Source organism: Lepidochelys kempii, chromosome 1 (genome assembly GCF_965140285.1).
Source record: "Lepidochelys kempii isolate rLepKem1 chromosome 1, rLepKem1.hap1, whole genome shotgun sequence".
Lineage (NCBI taxonomy): Eukaryota > Metazoa > Chordata > Testudines > Cheloniidae > Lepidochelys > Lepidochelys kempii.
Genome location: NC_136380.1, coordinates 347,802,236 through 347,823,998, shown reverse-complemented (window position 1 = coordinate 347,823,998; position 21,763 = coordinate 347,802,236). Strand labels below are relative to the sequence as shown.

General features: G+C 48.1%; 1 protein-coding gene across 1 annotated transcript; it reads left to right on the top strand.

Moving 5' to 3' along the window:
* The first annotated feature begins 830 nt into the window (after nucleotides 1-830).
* LOC140911131 (carboxypeptidase A1) lies at nucleotides 831-19,896 on the top strand. The gene is made up of 11 exons (XM_073343561.2): nucleotides 831-843; nucleotides 4,783-4,886; nucleotides 7,963-8,097; nucleotides 8,743-8,841; nucleotides 10,780-10,881; nucleotides 12,175-12,276; nucleotides 12,703-12,813; nucleotides 13,749-13,839; nucleotides 16,738-16,937; nucleotides 18,114-18,198; nucleotides 19,709-19,896. The coding sequence occupies exons 1-11, from the start codon at nucleotides 831-833 to the stop codon at nucleotides 19,894-19,896; spliced, it is 1,230 nt and encodes a 409-aa protein (XP_073199662.2).
* The last annotated feature ends 1,867 nt before the right edge of the window (nucleotides 19,897-21,763 follow it).

The window sequence follows — 21,763 nt, the reverse complement described above, 5'->3', positions numbered from 1 at the left end:
CTCCACCCATAGATATTAACATGTTCTCAATAACTATACACTTCAAATTTAGATATCTGAGCCATCTTACCCAGAACTACACATCTTAGATGCGTTGGCTCAGGGACTACGTTTTAGGGTGTATTCTGAACAGTTGGTGAATAATACAAATAATGACAATACTTGTCGACTTTATGGACTCTGTGGATGCAATTTCTGTTCTTTGTTCTGGAACTGGCCTGGATACAGCTGAAACCCTAAGAGTTTGAGACATAGACACATCTGAGACTCATGTGAGACTTCCTCATTCCTTCCTTTTCTTGGACTCAGAACAAAAAATGACAAAACAAAATGGTTTTCAGTTAAAATTGCACAGCAGGTATATTGCTCTACAACCCAGTCTGGGGCAAAACCTGGCCTCCTTGGGGGCTAAGTGATCTCCTTTCAGCTGACTCTCATTCTCTTTCTTTCTTCATCCTTCCTGACATCCTTCCCAGTCACCAAGGACTGATTGCTGGAGTCTCAGAGAACTGCCCTCCTTAGTGTTGCTCCCATCTGTCAGAGTCCTCTTTGTTTGCAGCATGTAGCAGAGAGAGAGGCTGATCCAGTGGATAGGGAGCTAGTCCTTCAAGACCTAGGTTCTACTCCTGCCATGGACTTCCTGTATGACCTCAGGCCAGTGCAGGCCCAGCCTTAGCGGTGAGCAGGCTGGGTGACTACCCAGGGCACTGTTCTAAGGGGGTGCACCTCCTCCCCTCACTGCTTTTCTTTGCAGCCACCGCTGCGCTGGTCCCCCACCTTGGAGCTGCTCCTGGCCAAGCTGCTCCCAGGAGCCCTGTCTGCTGACGTACATGACTATGATCGGTAAACATAAATGCCAAAATAATTAGAAAATGAAATTCCCATTCTTATAAAAGAGAAAAAACCCTTAATCATGTATATTAAAATTAAGTCAATACATTTCTGGTGGAGTGGAAAACAACAGACTAAAGTATTGTAGACAATGGCAGTAACACAGAGTGTGTCTGGTAGAGAAAGTAAGCAGATTTTAAGCAGATTTCATTTATTTTTATTTCTCTCTCCTAAAGAGAGTGTACAAAGTATCAAACGTGTGTTTCTGAGATCTGTGCTAAAGCTCCAGAACGGATGCCTCAAGGTTTGGGATTGGGAATATCTGGCTGTATTATCTCCTGATTCTTCTAAATTTACATATAAACTTAAAATATGGCTTTAATTGGTGTTTGTATATATAATTTCTTTCTTTACATGGGAATTAGATAGAGTGCTCATGTCAGCTAAATCCTTAATTATCTGCAAAAAACCAAACAATTCCCCACCCCAAACCTAGAGTTTTCAGGTGCCTCAGTAGCCCCTGGAATCACGGTTGAAGTTGCCCCCCGTCCAAATCTGAAGTGGCGCCCCTGATGAGCCGGCAGCGGCCAGAGGGCCGTGGGCTCTGGCAAGCTGCAGCCCCCGTGTGACAGCGCAAAGCCCTCCTTGAGCCACGTGCCGAGCACCCAGCCCCATGAGCCACAGCAGCAGCGCAGAACGAAGGGTGCCAATACACCATGTTCCAGGCCACCCACACTGCTGCTGGCGGTGGCAAGTCCTTCAGAGCTGGGCGCCCGGCCAACAGCCCCCCACCATAAGAGCACCCTGCCAGGGCTTCATTTGTGCGGGACTGAGCTCTGGCACCTCTTTCAATATAAATTAAGCACTGGAGGGAGGCAGCAGGGCCCAGAGGTGATGGAGGGTGGGGAGTCCAGGGGGGCCAGGTTACAAATACAAGTTTGCCCAGGGTGCCAGTTTCCCTAAGGCTGGCCCTGGTCCAGTGCCTTAGGGACAGAGTTTCAAAGATTTGTAGGCACCCAAAGGGGCAGCTAGGCATCTAGTGGGGTTTACAAAGCACCTAACCTCTAGGCGCTTTTGAAAATCCCACTAGGTGTCTAAATACCTTTGAAAATCTGGCTGTTAGTCTCTCTGTGCCTCAGTGCCCCATCTTTACAATGGGGATAACAGCCCTGCTCTACCTCAGAGGGGCTGGGAGGAGAAACAGATTAGACATTGTGAGGCAGCTCAAACACGAAAGCTCATGCTCAGATAAATTGGTTAGTCTCTAAGGTGCCACAAGTCCTCCTTTTCTTTTTGCGAATACAGACTAACTCGGCTGTTACTCTGAAAACTATGGTGATGGGGCCACATCCGTACCACAGGTAGAGTGGGAACGTCTCTACACCGCTGCTAGCCCTTTCCTGGGTTTGGGCTCCCTCTTTTCTGAATGTAAACTTGGCTTATTACTGACCTTGGCACAAAAAGCAGGAGGGTGCTAATAAAGTCTGCGGATGACGCAAAGCTGGGAGGTATTGCAAGAACAGAGAAGGACCGGGCTATCATACAGGAAGATCTGGTTGACCTTGTAAACTGGAGTACTAGTAATAGGATAAAATTTAATAGTGACAAGTGCAAGGTCATGCATTTAGGAATTAGTAACAAGAATTTTTGTTAAAAGCTGGGGACTCATCAGTTGGAATAACAGAGGAGGAGAAGGACCCTGGAGCATTGGTTGATGACAGGATGACTATGAGCCGTCAATGTGATATGGCCGTGAAAAAAGCCAATGCGGTCTTGGGATGCATCAGGAGAGGTATTTCCAGTAGGGATAAAGAGGTGTTAGTACCGTTATACAAGACAGTGATTAGACCTCACCTGGAATACTGTGCGCAGTTCTGGTCTCCCATGTTTAAGAAGGATGAATTCAAACTGGAACAGGTGCAGAGAAGGGCTGCTAGGATGATCCGAGAAATGGAAAACCTGTCTTATGAAAGGAGACTCAAGGAGCTTGGCTTGTTTAGCCTAACCAAGAGAAGGCTGAGGGGTGATAGGATTGCTCTTCTATAAATATATCAGAGGGATAAATATCAGGGAGGGAGAGGAATTATTTAAGCTCAGTACCAATGTGGACACAAGAACAAATGGATATAAACTGGCCATCAGGAAGTTTAGACTTGAAATTAGATGAACGTTTCTAACCAACAGAGGAGTGAAGTTCGGGAACAGCCTTCTAAGGGAAGCAGTAGGGGCAAAAGACATATCTGGCTTCAAGACTAAGCTTGATAAGTTTATGGAGGGGATGGTATGATGGGATAGCCTAATTTTGGCAATGAATTGAACTTTTACTATTAGCAGTAAATATGCCCAGTGGCCTGTGATGGGATGTTAGATGCGATGGGATCTGAGTTACATTCTGCACACGTGTGGGGGAAAATTAGAAGGCACACTGCTGCTGCGTCAGGCCCCTATATCGTTCAGAAGGGGTCTCTGGACTCCCCACTGGGACGCGGTCCCCATTCACTGGGTTTCACATGGCTGGCTGAATGTCCTGTTGTCAGGTGTGCGTTTTAATCCCGGGATGTGAGCAATAGCTACAGGACCAGAGGACGGACCAGTCCGGATCTGACCCAAGGTCCATCCAATCCAGAATCCCATCCCTGGCAGTGGCAGATGCTTCAGAGGAAGGTGTAGGCACCCCCACAATTGCAGACGTGGGATAATCTGCCCCTTGCACCCCAGGTTTCATCCTGGTCTCTAAAGCTGTGTCTACACAGCCCGTGGCAGCTGAGGAGACAGACTTGTGGGGCTCGCATGTCTGCTCTACAAACAGCTGTGGAGATGTTGCAGCTTGGGCTGGAGCCTGGGCTCTGACGCCTAGAAAGGGGGAGGGCTTTTGAGCCCGAGCTCCGACCAGAGTCACAACTAAAAAGCATTGTTTGCACAGCAGCTGTGTTTTTAGAGTGATCATGCGAGCCCTAGTCTGGTGACCCAGGCCAGGAAGCTTGCTGCTGTGGGCTGTGTAGACATACCTTAATAATTAAGGGTTGGCTTAAGCCATGAAGCTTGAGGTGTCCCAACCGTTCATAGCTTGTGTTTCAGAGTAGCAGCTGTGTTAGTCTGTATTCGCAAAAAGAAAAGGAGGACTTTTCTTATTTGAGCATAAGCTTTCGTGAGCTACAGCTCACTTCATCGGATGCATAAATGCATCCAGTGAAGTGAGCTGTAGCTCATGAAAGCTTATGCTTAAATAGCTTGTGTTGTCATTAATTATAACTCTGGGTGTTCTTGGTATCCGTAGGAATGTGGGTTTGTTATGCGAGGGTGTAACTCTTGCTGGTGCAGTCAAGGGGAGCCTCTCCCTTTGTAGCCAACCAGACATCAATGGGTTACCTGTGAGACTACTCCCGTGTAACGTCCCAGTGTCATTTAGTTTGCTGCTGGTGGTGTATTAAGAGCCCAAACTAGAGGATCTGGTCCCGCCTCGCCTTTAACTCTATGACTCTATTGTCTCTGGAGTTACCGGCAGTAGGGTCTTACTGCTAAAGCTTGTTCCTGCTTGGGCGTGACTCTATTTCCTTCTATAGCTTGGCCAATACCAAGCACACCCATGGCACTCAATGAATGACTAATGCTACTGCATGGTCCATATGATAAGGCATAGGGCTGAGATTCAAGATACCTGGGTGCTAGTCCTGGCTTGGCCACTGAATTCCTTTCTGACCCTGGGCAAGTCCTCTCCTGTCCAGCGTCCCCATCTGTAAAATGGGAGTCATGGCACTTACCTGCCTTTGTAAAGTGCTTTGTGATCTGAGGATGGGAAGTCACACACGAGAGCCGAATAGTACGATACCTAATGATGTCCGTTGCATTGACCGTATTCTAACATCCCAACCGAATGGGTGTGTGAATCCCTCGGCGTTCAATCGCTTTGTCCAGCCTCACTTCCTTCAGACTCTCCTCCACGATCCCCAGTAACTTCTCTCCTTCTGCCCAGGAACCAGGTGCTCCGTATCTTCGTTGCCAATGAAGCAGATGTGGAGAAGGTGAAGGAGCTGGAGGAGCTGCAGGAGCTGCAGGTAACGGGAAGGCACAGATCAGCCGTGTCTAAGACCTCTGTTGATAAGGGCACCAGATTAACAGCCCTGAGGCCAGGAGGGTGCTAATGATCCCTAGAACTGGTCCCACATGGGCCCATAGTAATATGGCTCAACCCTGGCCAGGTGGGACCATCTCTAGAGGATTTCAATCTCCAGGGCCATCCAGCTCTTGACCTCTGCTGAGACTGCCAAGAAAGGGGAACAATTTGTGCCTCGTGCGATGGTGCTTTGGTACCATACGGCTTCATTAACTCTTCAACGGGTGCACCAACAACACTGAAGATGTTAATTGTACCATGGGAACAGACCTCCTCCATCTCTTTGTAGGGATTTACCCTGTATGGGTGTCAGGTTTCTTTCCTTCCACTTGTCTCTCCTGTCCTGTCTCCCCATCTGTCTGTGAACAGCAAGCCCATGAGATGGTAGGTCCGTTCTGCTCACTGGGTGCTTAGGCACTCGGGTGCTTTAGGTGTCTGTATTTCTCTCTCTGACCATCACTATTTGTTCCTTTAACTTCCAAATGGAACAATTGCCTCCCAAAAGGCTTAAAAGCTGCCTCCCCATGGCCCTCAGCAGCTTCCCCTGCTTGGGAGCTGCCCAGAGTTTGGAACATTACAGTTCAGCCCTGGAGAGATCTCTGTATCAGGCATAACCCAACAGATGCTGCTATGCCTCTCCGGCTCTCCTGTGCTGTGTGCCAAGCAGAGAGAGGAGTTTAGTTTGCTTTTCATGCACCACTGGGGGCTGATCCCATATTCCCCCAGCTCCTCCTTTGCCTCCCCACACTCCCTTCCACCTCTCCATTATGAGGGGGCTGCAGCGGTGAGGGAAACCCCAGGATTCCCAGGCCGGAGCAGAGAGGATAAAGTTAAAAAACACTCCATGAGCCTGTGCTAGGTAGGAAAACATCCTCTGCCCCCTGTCCCTCACGGTCAAGAGGCAGCAGGAGTCTGTTACCACCAGTAGTAAGGGGATGCTTTCCTGATGCTGCTGGACGTGATGGCTGTCTCTAGCCCCAAGCCTGACTCACCCAGCCCGCACTGCCTCGTGCCACCACACAGGGTCTCCTTGAGGCTTGGCCTAAGCTAAACCGTTAGGAAGGGACTGTCAGTGGGGCCAAGCTCCCTTCAGCTCGCTTCAGGGTCCAGCATGGCTCTTAATGCTAGATTTGACATCCCACCATGATGCATTCGGGGCCAGCGGATGACTCTCAGGGGAGGTGAGATGAAGAAGAAAACAGATCGGGGGTGGGCAGAGGGGTGAGTGGGGGTGCCGGGCCAATCAGCACATAAAATCTGTGCCACACATTTGCTAAGAAACCCAAACCTGGTCTCATGGCAAGCTGGGCCCTAGGTCTTAAAGACACAATACAAGTAACTCTTAATGACTAGCTAGCCTAGAATGCCCCAGGCCTGAGTCAGCGCTCACTTAGACCAATGTAAGTCCATTAACTGCAGTGGTTTGCATGGTGGGAGAGGAGCGTCAGACCCTTGGGTTCATAGGAAGGGTTGCTGAGACTTAAAAGCCTTTGAGTGAACTTGGAGGCAGTTGATGGTTTCAGTGCAAAGCAAAGGGAAACTAGTCCATTCCAGCTGAGCTCTGCTTTGAATTTCTGGGTGAACCTCAGGGTGTGCAACCCCCACATGGATTTAATCTAGAGATGGGATCAGAGCCAGAAAAATGTCTCACGTGCAACCATAGAGTGGAGGTTTTTGGAGCTGGGGCTCCGGTGTGGCCCATTATAAAGGGAGGGGCATGTTAGAAATTGGAATCCATCACTAGGTTCAGATTTCAAACACGCCCCCCCAAAAAGGTTTGAGATCTGTGACGGGACCCCCGGTGTACAACTTGAAACTGGGGTACTGCTCTGCCCCCTTAACTCTCCAGCCTGGGCTGCCTCTCAGGATGCTTTGCTAGTGCCAAGCAGCAAACCCCTCCAGGTGCTGTTATCACTCTGCACACCAGCATATGGAGCCTCACACCCAGCTCCTGGAGATTGTGGGAATGCTCCCAGAGCCACTCAGGAAACTTCCCTGAGTCACAGCAATCTCCCTGGTGTGGTCTTGTGCAACTGAGTAAGAGAGTTGAGCAGTCCCCATTGTACAACAGTCATTGCATTGTAAATCCCTTGATTACAACTCCCCTGCTGACTACTGGTGCCTGAGTACGCTCCGGGAAGGGATTTGCCTCCCTTGTATGTCACTAGCCAACTGACAACATATTTCAGTAGCAACCATACAGCAAAATCTCATACCCGGATACACACTAACCGCTAGACATATGCAGAACGGTGGGTTTCAGCAGATCATGACTTCATACGATATCTTCCATGATGTGCTTCGAATAAAATATGTCACAGTGATATGGCTGGGGTGGAGATGGGGGTTCCAGGGTGCTGCTTTGAGGTACAGAGTGCCACAAGATCCCAATCCTAATCAAAACTGAGACAAAAGTTTGCAACTAAAATGTCTCTCACTTAGGGATAATATTTGCCATTCACCTCTTAATACCTCTCTTCATCTCTGGAGGCACCTATTAAGCTTGCTCAGCCCTTATGATAACTCCATCTCACCTCAAGAGTGAACCAATTCCTTCCCCTACCTTTCCAGAGCTAAAACCCTTACACAACTATTAGAAATATTTGGACCCGTCAGCCAGCCAGGGGTGCTTTCAGTGCACTGCAGGGGTATTTGGCTGCATGGAATCCGGAGAAGTTTCCCCAGTGTAATTCAACAAGGGGCAATTCCTGAAGCCCCTGGCTGGCTGATGGGTCCAAATATTTCTAACACTGTTGAGGGTTATTTGTTTTGTCTTTGTTCAAAAAAGAACTCGATAAGTTCATGGAGGACAGGTCCCGCAATGGCTATTAGTCAGGATGGGCAGGGAGGGTGTCCCTAGCCTCTGTTTGCCAGAAGCTGGGAATGGGCGACAGGGAATGGATCACTTGATGATTCCCTGTTCTGCACCTGGCATTGGCTATTGTCGGAAGACAGGATACTGGGCTTGATGGACCTTTGGTCTGACCCAGTATGGCCATTCTTATGTTCTTTGACAGCTGGATTTCTGGCGGGGACCTGGAGGCCAAGACGTTCCTACAGATGTACGAGTTCCCTTTGCCAGCCTTCAAGCCGTCAAAATCTTCCTAGAGTCCAGTGGAATTCGCTATTCCATCCTGATAGATGATCTACAGGTGAGTGCTGGATGTGCAGAGGACTAGATGCTCTGCAGAGGGGGCTGGATCAGGAAACCAGAGATATTGCATGAAACTCACTGTGACTCTATGAGTTATCTATCTGGATAACTGACGGGCCAAAGTCTCCTCCTAAGTTACACCAGCTCGGCTCCTTTGTGTTTGAGAATGCAAAGCCAAGTTCTGCCCTCTGTTGGATCCATACTTTCAATTCCACAGAAGGCAATAGCGTTGCATGGGCATGTAAGTGAGAGAAGGTTTTGGCCCATCGTTTTTAAGGGCCTGGTGGTGAATCAGGAAAATAACAAGTGAATTTGATCAAGAGCTAAATTCAGCTGAGCCTAATTGAAATTTTCCAGGCAAACTGGAGAGCTCATTCCGTTGAAACTCTGCTCGCAGGATAAACCCTCATTGGATGATCTGATCCTGAGAGCAAAGAATTGGACTGAATAGAAACTGAGAAAGGGTTTGGCCCAATAGTTGTATCTCATAGTCAAAGCTCAGCCATTTACAGGGGGAAGCAGGTGCAAGGAAATGAAAGGCACATTCTCCTCGGTATAATCAGTGCTCTGTCTTCTTCTGCTCTTGGTGATGCCTTCGCATGTCTAGTCTTTCCTAACAGATGCTTCTCCCTGCCTCTTCCAGACGCTGGTGGATGAGGAACAGACTCAGATGATCCGTCAGCATTTCATGCCCCAATCTGTGGAGACTTTTAACTATGCCTCTTACCACACTCTGGATGAGGTAACAGCCGGTGCTCACCCATTGACGTGTGACCCACCAGGGTCTGAGAGGAGCGTTTGTGGAAGGCCAAGTTAGGAGAATATGAGACAGGCTTTCACCATTGAATAGACCACATGCACTCTCTCCACTTAGGGCTCCACACAAAGCAAAGACCATGGGTGGGCACACAATTTGCATTGTGGCAAAGAGGCATTTTGGAATTGCTCTCTCTGCTGTGTTGTGGTGCTGGGACACTTTGGAGGCTGATTTTAAAGGCTCCAAACTGGCTGTGATGGGTTCCCCCAGGGTGCCACCTGGAACTGGGGTACCACTGAGCCCCCTGACCCACCAGCCTGGGCTCCCTCTCACACTGTACTGCTGTGACAAGCTGCAAAGCCGTCCAAACTTGCACTTTCATCAGCATTCACACAGGTAGGAACACGGCCAGCTGGAGTTACACGCAGGCTCTCTAATCACCAGCTTCTCAGCCTGGGACCCCAGAGCAGTACTGTCCTGCCCTGGTCAAATTTGGCCAGTATATGGGTTTAATACCCAGTCCGCCTCCCCCTCAATGTGAAGAGGACAATGCACACTTGTGGTAACCAAGCAGAGATTTTCCCCAAGCACTCCAGTCAAAGCTCACTGATTTAGATTAAAACAAAAACAAGTTTATTAACTACAAAAGATAGGTTTAAAGTGATTATAAGGGGTAGCAAACAGCAGATTACCTAGCAAATAAACAAAAAAGCAAACTACGCTTAATAGACTAGATAGACTGGATATGAATTAGCAGATTCTCACCCTAAGAGATGATACAAGCAGGCTGCAGACCCTTAAGGGGCAAGCTGCACTTGCTTTACAGCTTGGAATTCCCAGGTCTTTCATGCATAGGCTAGAAATCCTTTTAGCCTGGGTCCAGCACTTCCCCCAGTTCAGCCTTTGTTCCTCAGGTGTTTCCATGAGTCTTCTTGGGTGGGGAATGAAGAACAACAGATGATGTCACTCCCTGCCTTATATAGCTTTTGCATATTGCGGGAACCCTTTGTTTCAAAGCTGGTTCCCAGACCAGTCTGTGGAAAACTACTGACATCCCAAGATGGAGTCCAGCATCATGTGGCCTGGTTACATGTCCCTGTAGAGTCATAGTAGCCATTACTTACAGGCTGTCTGTAGCTTTCTCAGGAAGGCTCACCAGATGGGATAAGCTTTTCCTGAGGCTTACTGTTTTCCCGAATAGTTCATTGCCCTGAATAGGCCCTTCCCAACCAGCTATCTAGACTGAAAGCATCTTATCTAGTGAGCATTACCCAGGTGTAACTATATCTGAAATACAGAAACATAGTCAATATTCATAACTTCAGATACAAAAATGATACATGCATACAAATAGGATAATCATAATCAGCAAATTATATCTTTTTCAATGACATATCACATGACCCGTCTTGCATAAAATGCATCATAATTATGCCATAATCATATCATAATAATATCACTTTGAAGAATACAGGGTGCAGTGTCACACCGACCTCTAATTTTTCACCCACACTTCATTGCATTTTCTATGCAAAAACAAAAAGAAAAGCTATGCTCTGGCCCATATCATCTGAGACTTTCAAGCGAGTAAGGCAGTCGGATACACAACAGCAGTGGACAACACAAGGAGGAGCAAATGAAAGTCCCCATTCAAAGATTTCAGCAAGCAGTTTAGTTAGAAAGGTCTTCTCCTAGGCCGCTGTATACAAATAGCAAATGTTTGTGTTTAAAGTTTGGTAAAGGGAAGATAAGGATTGGTTATCCCCTCCCCAAGCCCTCCACCATGTCATGGATCAGAAAGCACTCGCGCCAAACTAGAAAATAGTCCCAGGAGTTATCTGAAGCAAAGGGAGTGTGGGGACCACACAGGTGTATGCCAATCTGCTGTTTAGACCTAATTCCAGCATCCTCTTTATACGCCAGATCTACAACTTCATGGACTTATTGGTCGCTGCAAATCCAAACCTGGTCAGCAAAATTCAGATCGGGAACAGTTACGAGGGCCGCCCTCTCTACGTCCTGAAGGTAAAGTCACAGGGGATGGCCACGGGGCCTGATTCGGCTCTCACACCGACTTCTCGTTGATGTACCTCCATTACTCTCAGTGGAGTAACTCCTGATTTATATCAGGGAAGAAAAGAATCAGCCCACATACTCTGTGTAAATGCACAAGTGCAAACCCTACTTTCTGTTGCACTAGTATAAATCGGCAGTAATGTCAGTGGAGTTACCCTGGTGAAAACCTGGTGCAAGCTCTAGGATAATCAAGCTTCCTCTTAATAAACCTCTGCCATTGCTAGTTAGCAAAGAGGCATTTACTTCCTAAATACCACCACAGAGATTCAGCAGAGCATATTTACCCCTCTCTTGCTCGGTCCCTTGCCAGCTAGTCTTTCCTGGGGAATATTTTAATTGCTTTCAACACCCTATCTGAGTTCCGGTGGACAGAGTTCGCCCCATGATGGACTCTTCTATTATCTTCCGTGGGGCCAAGTCAAGCTTTGGCTAGTGGCCTTCCAGGAGAACTCAGGGAATGGTATAGGTGATTCCCTAGATATGAGATTTTTCCTGCAAAAAATTTAGACATATTACTTTGGAAATATTTGAGTTTTGGTCAAAAAAACCTAAAAATTTAGGCCAAAACTGGATGCTTTTTGTTAAAATTTCCTTTTTGTCAGAAAACCCATTTTCTGTTGAAAAATTTTGATAGAAATTTTTCTGCCAGGTGTGTGACTCAGTTCTTCCGCCTGAAACAGTGTTAAGCCAATGTCCTGGCATGACATAGAGTGCGCTGTGCTGCTGGAGATGCCATCTTTTGGATGAGATGTAAAGCTGTGGTCCTGACCCCCTATGGTCATTAAAGATTCCCGCAACGCGTTTTACAGCGGTACAGTTAGTAACCCTAGTGCTGTGGCTAAATTCCAACCTGGGTAATTAGTACATTCTGCTGACTTAAATTCCCCCAAAATTGTTTGCTTCCTTTCATAAACCACAGTCTAGTGCTTTAGCCATGTTCCACCCCAGAGGTAGCTGCATTTCAGGGATGAGTGAAGAAATATACAATACAATGTATCTATCAAGTGCCATAAGGTCTGGTCATTGTGGATGATGGCTCCTCTGGGACTATATGAGCTCCCTGTTCCTAAGCATGATGTCATTTAAAAAGGGGGAGGGAGATCTCTGAAGCTCAGAGACATCTGGCATGGCACTGACTCCCTGAGGGGTCACCTGAGCAGCATTCCGATCCGTGGTACTAAAGGATGGATGAGCTGCACTGCAGAAAATCAACCCCCCCTGCATCTCTGCTTTTCCATGCAGTTCAGCACTGGAGGAACCAAGCGCCCAGCTATTTGGATCGACACCGGCATCCACTCTCGGGAGTGGGTCACTCAGGCCAGCGGAGTCTGGTTTGCGAAGAAGGTACTGCCTGCAGTTTCAGCAGAGAATGGCACATTCCAGGATGAGGGGTGAAGAGAGACCCGGGACCCCACTAGCTGGGATGTGCTTGACCTAGAAGCAGCACCAAGCTCACCTGACATAGTCACGACAGCTAGGAGCTGGTGAAGTCGGTGGCGTTACTTCTGTGAGTGGGTTGGGCCCTGATGAAGGCAGGAATTGTGCACAGAGGCCAGAAATAAGCTCCCTGCTTCCTTGAAACAGGCCCCCAAAATTGCGGGTTTCAAGCCTTGCCGCTGGCGAGGGATAATGGGCCACGTTCTCAGCTGGTGTCAAGTGACAGCTAATTGACACAGGCTGTGGCTCTGGCCCTATGCGCATAACGAAGCAGAATGACTAATGTGTCTGGGTCTCAGGGCGGCTTTTCCTCACTTGTGCCTCCCTGTTCAGATTGTTGATAGTTACGGCAAAGACCCTTCTCTCACCTCCATCCTGGACAACCTGGACATCTTCCTGGAAATCGTTACCAACCCCGATGGCTTTGCTTTCACCCACACCAAGGTATTTCTCCTTGGCCTCCTTAGCCAGCCTTTATGACAGCGATCAGATCTCTGGCTCAGGACTTCCAGGCAACAAACTCTTGAGCGGGGGGATGGGGGGGCTGGATGGGGAGTGGAAGGAGGTGTCTCTGCAGCTTGGTGAGCTGTGTATTGGGTCCTGATACTCTACGGCTTCAGTGCTATGTAATGGGAGCCATTTCTACCCACCCGGCACATTGGGCAATGCCCACACAACGGTGAAAGGCCACGGAGAATCACTGGAGGCCTTAGCACTTGCTTCAGTCTTAACAGGGAAGAACTTGCTATGTGGGTTAGAGGCTCCATCAGACCTTGCTGGGTCAGGAAATTGACCTATATTTGCCCTGAGCTATAAGAAGGCAAGTACACCCAAGAGAAGTTAAGGGAGGCCTGATCTATCCAGATTGTAGGCACCTGAGTCTCCATAGCATTACTGTTTGATATCTGTATTACAGCAGAGATACCAACCAAGATCAGGATACCAACGTGGTAGGTGCTGTACATCCACATAGTGAGAGATGGAGCCTGCACCAAAGAGTTGGCCAAGACAGGCAAAGGGTGGGAGTGGAGAGAGAGGGAGAATTATTTGCCCAAGGTGAACCAGCAAATCAATAGCAGAATCTAGAATAGAATCCAAGATTCCTGAGTCCCTGTCTAACACCCTATCTCCTAGGCCTCACTGCTCTCCTCACACCTTTATATTGGTGTAACTGCATTGACTTCAGTGGATTCACTCCAGTGTACGCAAGAGGAGACTCGGGCCCCTAGAGAACAGACTTTCTCCCCACCAGCACCGCATGACCCATCAGCCCTAGGAGACGCTAGTCTCACTCCGCCCTGTGGAAAGGCCACACACCAGGCTGTTAGTGATGCGGCCCTGGCTGGCACCCTGATAAATGATTCTCCCCTCTGTCCCAGAACCGCATGTGGCGTAAGACCCGGTCCATCAACTCTGGGTCGGCCTGCATCGGCGTGGATCCCAACAGGAACTGGGATGCGGGTTTTGGAGGTACGGTTTTCCTTTAACCTCTCCTTGGGGGAATTTACGTGGACTCCCCTGGGCCCAGAGAGGGAGCGAGCGAAGGGCCTGGCAGTGCTATTCACAGCCGGTTAATGGGAAGAGCTGGGTTTTATCCTGTGCTGCCCCCTACAGCAAAGCAGCATCTTCTATTGCTTTGGAGTGACTCCAGCACCAGCCCACCCGTGTGTATCCACTCTCCTCCACGGCAAGGAGAGGCAGGGGGAGCCTGGGCCTTAAGGGGCAAGCACAGGGGGAGGGTGATCAACAGAAAAGTGGGGGTCGTTGGGGGCATTGCCACAGAATCTTGTTCCCAGGGGAGAGCCAGGAAGAACCTGAAGGGAACTGAGCATGTGGCCTAATCCATGTCTCCCTCTGTCAATCTCACCTGGCGTGCTTTAGCCCACCTCGAAGTGGGAAAGGGGAGTTCAGACTAGGGTTGCCAACTAATCGCACAAAACTGAACAGTCTTTCTCCGCCCCTTCTCCAAGGTCCCACCCCTACTCACTCCATCCAGCCCCCATCACTCACTCTCCCCCACCCTCACACACTTTCACTGGGCTGGGGCAGGGGGCTGGGATGCAGGAAGGAATGGGGCAGGATATGAGGGGTTTGGGGTGCAGGAGGGGGCTCAGGGATGGGGCAGGGGTTTGGGGTGTAGGAGGGGCTGGGGGCTCTGGCTGGGAGTAGGGGCTATGGGGTGGGGCTGGGGATGAAGGGTTTGGAGGGCTGGAGGGAGCTCAGGGCTGGGACAGGGAGTTGGGGTGTGGGAGGAGGTGCAGGGTAAGGACTCCAGGAGAGAGTTTGGGGTGCAGGAGGGGGCTCAGGGCTGGGGCACGGGGTTGGGGTGCAGGAAGGGTTGCGGACTCTGGGTGGCACTTAATTCAGGCAGCTCCCAGAAGCGGCCGGCATGTCCAGCTCTGAGGCGGAGGGACCTGGGGGCTCTGCATGCTGCCCACGCCCACAGGCACAGCCCCCACAGCTCCCGTTGGCCGTAGTTCCCAGACAATGGGAGCTGTGGAGCCAGCGCTCAGGGTGGGGGCAGCACGCAGCGCCCCTGTGGCCACCTCTGTGCCTAGGAGCCAGATGCACCGGATGCTTCCGGGAGCCGTGCAGAGCCAGGGCAGGCAGGGAGCCTGCCTTAGCCCTGCTGTGCCACCAACCAGACTTTTAGCAGCCTGGATAGCGGTGTCGACGGGAGCTGCCAGGGTCCCTTTTCGACCAGGCATTCTGGTCAAAAACTGGACACCTGGCAACCCTAGTTCAGACTGCATGGCCCATTCAGTCCTTGGCCTCTGGTTTGCCAATGGGGATGGAGAGGAACTAGTGACAATAGTGATGTGAAAACCTGGCTGCTAGAGACTGGGAGGAGACCCCCAACTTCATTCCACCTAGGCTACCAAACAGCCAGTAGCTGCAAAGAGCTTTAATTTGTGCTAGCTAGAGCTGGAAAACTCCCTACCCCCCATTACTGACCCTCTGAGCCACCATGTTTCTGAAGCAAAGATACCCTCCTGTTATGCCAATAAAATAAAAACTATCAGGATCTTATTAAAGGGACAAGGCAAAATGCCACATTTATTGTAAATATAATAATAAAAAGAAGAAATATATATAAAACTCACACTGTTGTATTGTTACATATTCCTTACTTAGCTATTTTATTTATATATATATATATATATATATATATATATATATATATATATATATATATTAATTCATTCATACCAGTTCTGCATAGGGGTTATAGTTACCAGCCTAGAAGTTGCTCGTGACAGAATACTGGCCAGGTATCCTGTACACGAGAGTGGAGCTGAGTCCGTGTCAGATGCGCATCCGATGCTCCTGAAGGGTAGTGGAAGAACTGGAGACTCAAAGTTCTCAGTCCTTAGTGTCTATTTTTCATGGGAATTTCTTCCTATGCCAGTCCATGGTATTTGCTTTGTCATATTGTTAGTCATGACGGCTCCAGGACGGCTGTCAGGTGCTCATCAGCTTTCTTCATCCTTTGAATTGGTCGGGTGGATCCCAGTTTGCCCTCCGGGGAGTTCTCTGGTTGTTTCTACCTGGCGTCTTCTTCGGTCAATTGATATCAAATTCCTAGGCTGCCACCGATTATTCAAAACCCACCATTCATTCACATACATTCTTTACTTTAATAAGAACACATTTCTTATTTCACCGAGTATTGTTATTTATTTGAGACTCCCTGTCTCTTAACATTCCTTCGGTATTAACTTTCTTTTAACATACAAAGGTGTTATTTATTTGAGACTCCCCGTTTTTTAACATTCCTGATACAAACTATAGAGGGTGGGAGTCTCTATGTGACATTTCTATGAGCGCCGCTCCAATTAGCGGCTCTTCATGGGTGTTACAAAAAAAACTTGTCAATCTCCATCACAAATATCCGTTTGCAAAGTAGAGCCAATTGAACATAACCATTGGAGAAAGTAAAGTTAGTTAAAAAGCATGTCAATCTCCATTACAACGTATCAGTTTACAGAATAGAGAGTCAATTGCGCATAACCATTTGAGAAAGTAACGTTAATTGAGTGGTTTACGTTTATAAGCGTCAATCTCAATAACAAGTGAGAAAAAGTATCAATTCAGAGAAAGTAGAGTCAATTAACGGCTTGCAAGGTTCTTAGAGTTAACTGACGGTTTGCAAGCTTTAATCCAGACACCGGCAGCAGTTATGGGGAATTGTAAATCAATATCGCAGATTTACAATTATGTCAAATAGGAGAATTACAAATGTTATAAACTGGAGTTGCAAATCAATATTGCAGATTTACAAATATTATAAATCAATACTGCAGATTTACAATTATTATAAACAGAATCACAAATATTAAGAATATGCCTACACTCCTCCCTCTGCAGGGTCCGGGGCTAGCAGCAACCCCTGTTCTGAGACTTACCGTGGCCCTTATGCCAACTCGGAGCGTGAGGTGAAAGCCATCGTGGACTTTGTGAAGAGCCATGGGAACATCAAAACCTTCATCTCTATCCATAGCTACAGCCAGCTCCTCTTGTATCCCTATGGCTACACCAAAACCCGGGCCCCTGATTACCAGGAACTGGTAGGGTCTTCCTCACACCCTCAGGGTGAGGTGGCTGCCGGGGGTATCATCTTTCAAAGTGGGGCCAGAACGATATGAAGACTGTGTGGTCACTCAGCCGCAGGGCCGGCCTGAACCCCTGCAACCCAGCTGCGGATTTTCTCCCCGCATGGGTTTCTCCTCTGCAACCACATCCCCTTTTCTGCTCTCGCACATTTTTGGTCCAAAGGCCTCTTTGCTCTCCCTCCGTGGCTGCGTTGCAACCAGCATAAATGGGTTTTGGGGCTCAGAGGAGCCAGTTGCAAATCATAGAATATCAGGGTTGGAAGGGACCTCAGGAGGTCATCTCGTCCAACCCCCTGCTCAAAGCAGGACCAATCCCCAACTAAATCACATGGCTGACTCAGCAGAATTTAGGGCACCTGGCTGGTGCCTGCAACGACCCAGCTAGGCTGGTGAGAGGGGGGCATCCAAAGGGGTGAGTTGAAGGAAGAGCCTAGGGAACGATGGAGGACAGGCAACAAATCCCATTTTCCCATAAGGCAGAAGACACCTGTAATGCACTGGCTCAGCATGTGCCATCAATAGCGCCCTCTAGTGGCTGAAGCCCAGGGAGGGTAAGAGCCTGGCTACTGTTGCAAGCAAACCAAGATCCTCCTTTAGCTCAAGTAGCAGGTGCCTCTGTTCTGCTTTGGAGCCAAAGGTTGTAGGCCCCACTGAAGTGGCACACGTATGATTTAGTTGACCTTCTCTCTCAGGTGGGGCACTAGGTGACATTGTCTGCCTGATACAAGCACTGAAACGTCAGCCAAACCGGAACTCAGTGTTCAAACAGCGTCATAATCTGCCGTCTCTATTGGGCAGAAGGAAGAGTGCCCAGTATCCCAAGGAGGGAGGGAAACATAGGGAGAGGAAAGAAAGGGAGCTCCTGCAATGCCATAATACTGGGGTGATGGGCAAGCAGGAGCAAGTTCTGCAGGGCAGATCCACTCAGCCCCAGTCAGTTGTATATTCCCAACAATGCTCTGCTTTATTTTTCCAGCCTTTGCATCTCTTCCCCCTGGAAAGATGCAACAAGCTCCCAACTTCCCCCCCACCCCGCTCCAGTCTGGCATCTTACCCCAGCTCCCTCTGAGCACAGACACCGCTCACATCCATCATCTAACTCATTTTTCTCCCCTTTGCATTTTTCTCCAGGATAATATTGCGAAAGCTGCAGTCGCTGCCCTGTCTTCCCTCTATGACACTCAATACAGATACGGCAGCATCATCACAACCATCTGTAAGTTACTGGGGATGACCTGGTCCCTTTAGCCATGGTGGGTGCGGGAGGAACCAGACAGCTTAGTCACTCTACTGGAAAGTACAACCACCGTGAGAACCTTTTCCTAGGCCAGACATGCCAGGAAGCCAGTCCCCACTGTCCAGCTGCTAGGAACATTGCCACTCACATATCAGACCATTGGTCTCTCAAGCCCCTGTAAAGTCCAAGGACATCCCCATCAAATACCTGACCAGGACCTCAGAACAACTTTAAAAAATGCTGCCCTAGTGAATCCATCCTAGTTTTCATACTAAGGCCAGTGCATGCTGGGTTAGGATTTTGCGGGCTCAATCAATGCTGTGTGAACATGGTAATGTACTGGCAGTATGATGGGTGTCACCACTCAGGCAGTGTTTGTACTTTGGTACAGCCACCCCACAGAGGCGGCATCTTGCCTTCAACAGAGGGCAATAAGTGGTACTTCAAAGTAGGGCAACCTGATCTTCATAAGGCGTCTGGCCAATGGTGCAGTGTGTGTGAGAGCGCCCCTGTTTGACCACTGCAGTAAGAGATTTAAAAAGCCTTGAAGGATTCATAGATGAAGGCCAAAAGGGACCATCCATTGTAGTCATCTAGTCTGACCTCTGCATCAACAGATCGCTGCTAGAATTTCACTTAGGACCTGTCTTTACTACCAAGCTACATCGGTGCAGCTACATGGTGAAGACACACCATGTTGATGGGAGAGCGCTCTCCTGTTAACGTAATTACTCCACCTCAACGAAAGGCGGAAGCTTTTCGGCAGGAGATGTTCTCCCAACAACATTGTGCAGTGCAGACACCACTTTAAGTCGATGTAACTTGTGTTGCTCAGGGGGGTAAGCAGTAGTGTAGCTAAGCCCTGAGTGACTTCTGCATCCAGCCTATATCTTTCGGTTGAGCTAGAACACATCTTTGAAAAAAAAAAAAAAAAGGACACATCCAATCTCTCCATTATTTCCATCGCTAAATCAAATCCACCACATCCCTAGGTAAGTTTGAAGTCTGATTTCTCCACTTTAAATGTCACGTTCTAGCCAGGGATGTGGGCTGGAGAAACCCACATGCTTCATCAGTGAGGAGAGTGGAACTTGGGCTTTCCCCACTCTTTGTAGCCTCTGTAATTTATTCTTTGAGCGATGTGCCTGTGCCACAAGGCTCAGATCGAAAACATCCTGCTGTTCACAAAACTTGCATTGGGTTTTTAGATCAGCTCATTATCTAAGGACCAGCAGCAAAGTTTAAACCCCCTTCCCCAAAATTTGGTAGCCAGAGGGTGATGTAGGCCCCTAGCTCTTGTTTTATTCATTTGGTGTAAGTAACTGAGGGCCAAACACTCGCCCTTTGTTGCAAGGACCTATGCAACAATTTGCTGGTTGTATTTTTCGGCAGTGACATTTAAATGACCTTATAACTGGCCCCTTCTCTCTGCACCCATTACTAATGCTCGCCATCATTTTTCCCTTTTGGATGGGTTTCCTGAATCTAGATCAAGCTAGCGGTGGAACCATTGACTGGACTTATAACCAGGGCATTAAATACTCCTTCACTTTTGAACTGCGGGACAGAGGGCGCTATGGGTTCTTACTGCCTGCCAGCCAGATCATCCCTACTGCCGAGGAGACATGGCTGGCACTGATGACCATCATGGAGTACACACGTGACCATCCCTATTAAAACAGGACAGACTGTGAGCTCAGTTTACTTCTCTGGAGGAATCCAGTGAGTGATTCAACTAGCCAAAACCAAACAACTAAATAAAAAAATTGAATGAACGAAGAGTATGTTATTTTTGCATCCTGGTTTAGATAACTTTAACGGATTCACTTCAAGTCCATCCCAAAATCTCTCCAAAGCAAAGCAAACACCTTCTTTTCCTTATGCAGTGGCCTGCAGAAGTACAGTTCATAAGGCTGACGTCCCTGCCACTAGTTTTAGACCCACGGCAAGAAAGCCGGTGGCACGTTTCCCCTAAGAGCATAGGAATTGCCCTGCAGATCTTCTGTTGTCTCCACGGATAAGAAGGCTCTTTGGTGTCCCTCTAGAACAGCCTCACTATCGTCTCTCCCATCCTTTACCTGCACCTCCTCAAGAAATCTCCCCTTCGTTTGATACCTTAGACTGAACACATCTGTATCCTGCCGAATGCTGCATCCTTAACTACAATGGGGACAACTTATTCTATGAAGCCTTATTCTATGAAGACTTATTCTATGGAGGGGATGTGATGGATTGGGTCACAGAAACCCCCTTGGGACTGCCACCTGATGTGCTGAGCCTGTTTTTCTTGGCAGCTTGGGTGTTCAGTACCCTGTCTTGTTGAGCCAGACGTGCTAGCCTGCTGCAAACACAGACCCAGGTCTGAACCATGTCGCCCACAAGCTACAGACTTAACTGAAAACAGCTTAAGAAGTGCTCCAGTCTCTAGCACCCAGACACCCAGTTCCCAACAGGGTTTAAACCCCACATAAATCCATTTTACTCTGTATAAAGCTTATACAGGGTAAACTCATAAATTGTTCACCCTCTATAACACTGATAGAGAGATATGCACAGCTGTTTGCTCCCCCTGTATTAATAAGTGATTTTATTAAATATAAAAAGTAGGATTTAAGTGCTTCCAAGTAATAACAGACGGAACAAAGTAAAATACCAAGCAAAATAAAACAAAAGCATGCAAGTCTAAGCCTAATACAGTAGGAAACTAAATGCAGGTAAATCTCACCTCAGAGATGTTCCAATAAGCTTCTTTCACAGATTAGACTCCTTCCTAGTCTGGGTCCAGCAATCACTCACCCCTCCGTAGTTACTCCTTTGTTCCAGTTTCTTTCAGGCATCTCTTTGGGGTGGAGAGGCTATTTTCTGAGCCAGCTGAAGACAAAATGGAGGAGTCTCCAGGGCCTTTTATATTCTCTCTCTTGTGGGCGGAAACCCCTTTGTTCTCCTGTGCAAAATCACTGCAACAAGATTGAATCTGTAGCCACCTGGGCAAGTCACAGGTCTATGAATGATTCAGCTTTTTGCAGGCTGACGCCATTGTTTACATGTTAGTTTGAACATTCCCAGGAAAGCTCAGATGTGGACTGGCGTCTCCCAAAGTCCATTGCTAGTTAAGTACTCCCAATTACTTGAATAACCCCTTCACACTATGTTGTCCAAATCTGCCTTATGGGATTCCTACAGCAAACACTTTAAATTCAAGCATAGAGCCAACGCTCATACTTTCAGATATAAAAATGATACATGCATACGAATAAGATGAATATATTCAGTAGATCATAACCTTTTCAAAGATCTGTTACATGGCATATCTAGCATAAAATATATTCCAGTTATGTCATATTTACACTCATAAGCATATTTCTATAAAGCATTATGGGGTGCAACGTCACAGGGGGAAAGGAAAATAATTCCACTCCTTGCTGTGCCGTTTCTGTCTCTAGTGACTGGGCATGTAACGTTAGGACTCTTAAGCACTGCTGGCAAAGAGAAACCAAGCTACAGTGAGTTCCAGGCCCACTGTTCATTCCGCACAACGCACATG

Bases quoted from the DNA above. Each gene is read 5' to 3' on its own strand.
- LOC140911131 (XM_073343561.2), top strand. The intron at 10,882-12,174 runs GTAAAGTCACAG...TTTTCCATGCAG, and splicing joins GCCCTCTCTACGTCCTGAAG to TTCAGCACTGGAGGAACCAA. The intron at 13,840-16,737 runs GTACGGTTTTCC...CTCCCTCTGCAG, and splicing joins CTGGGATGCGGGTTTTGGAG to GGTCCGGGGCTAGCAGCAAC.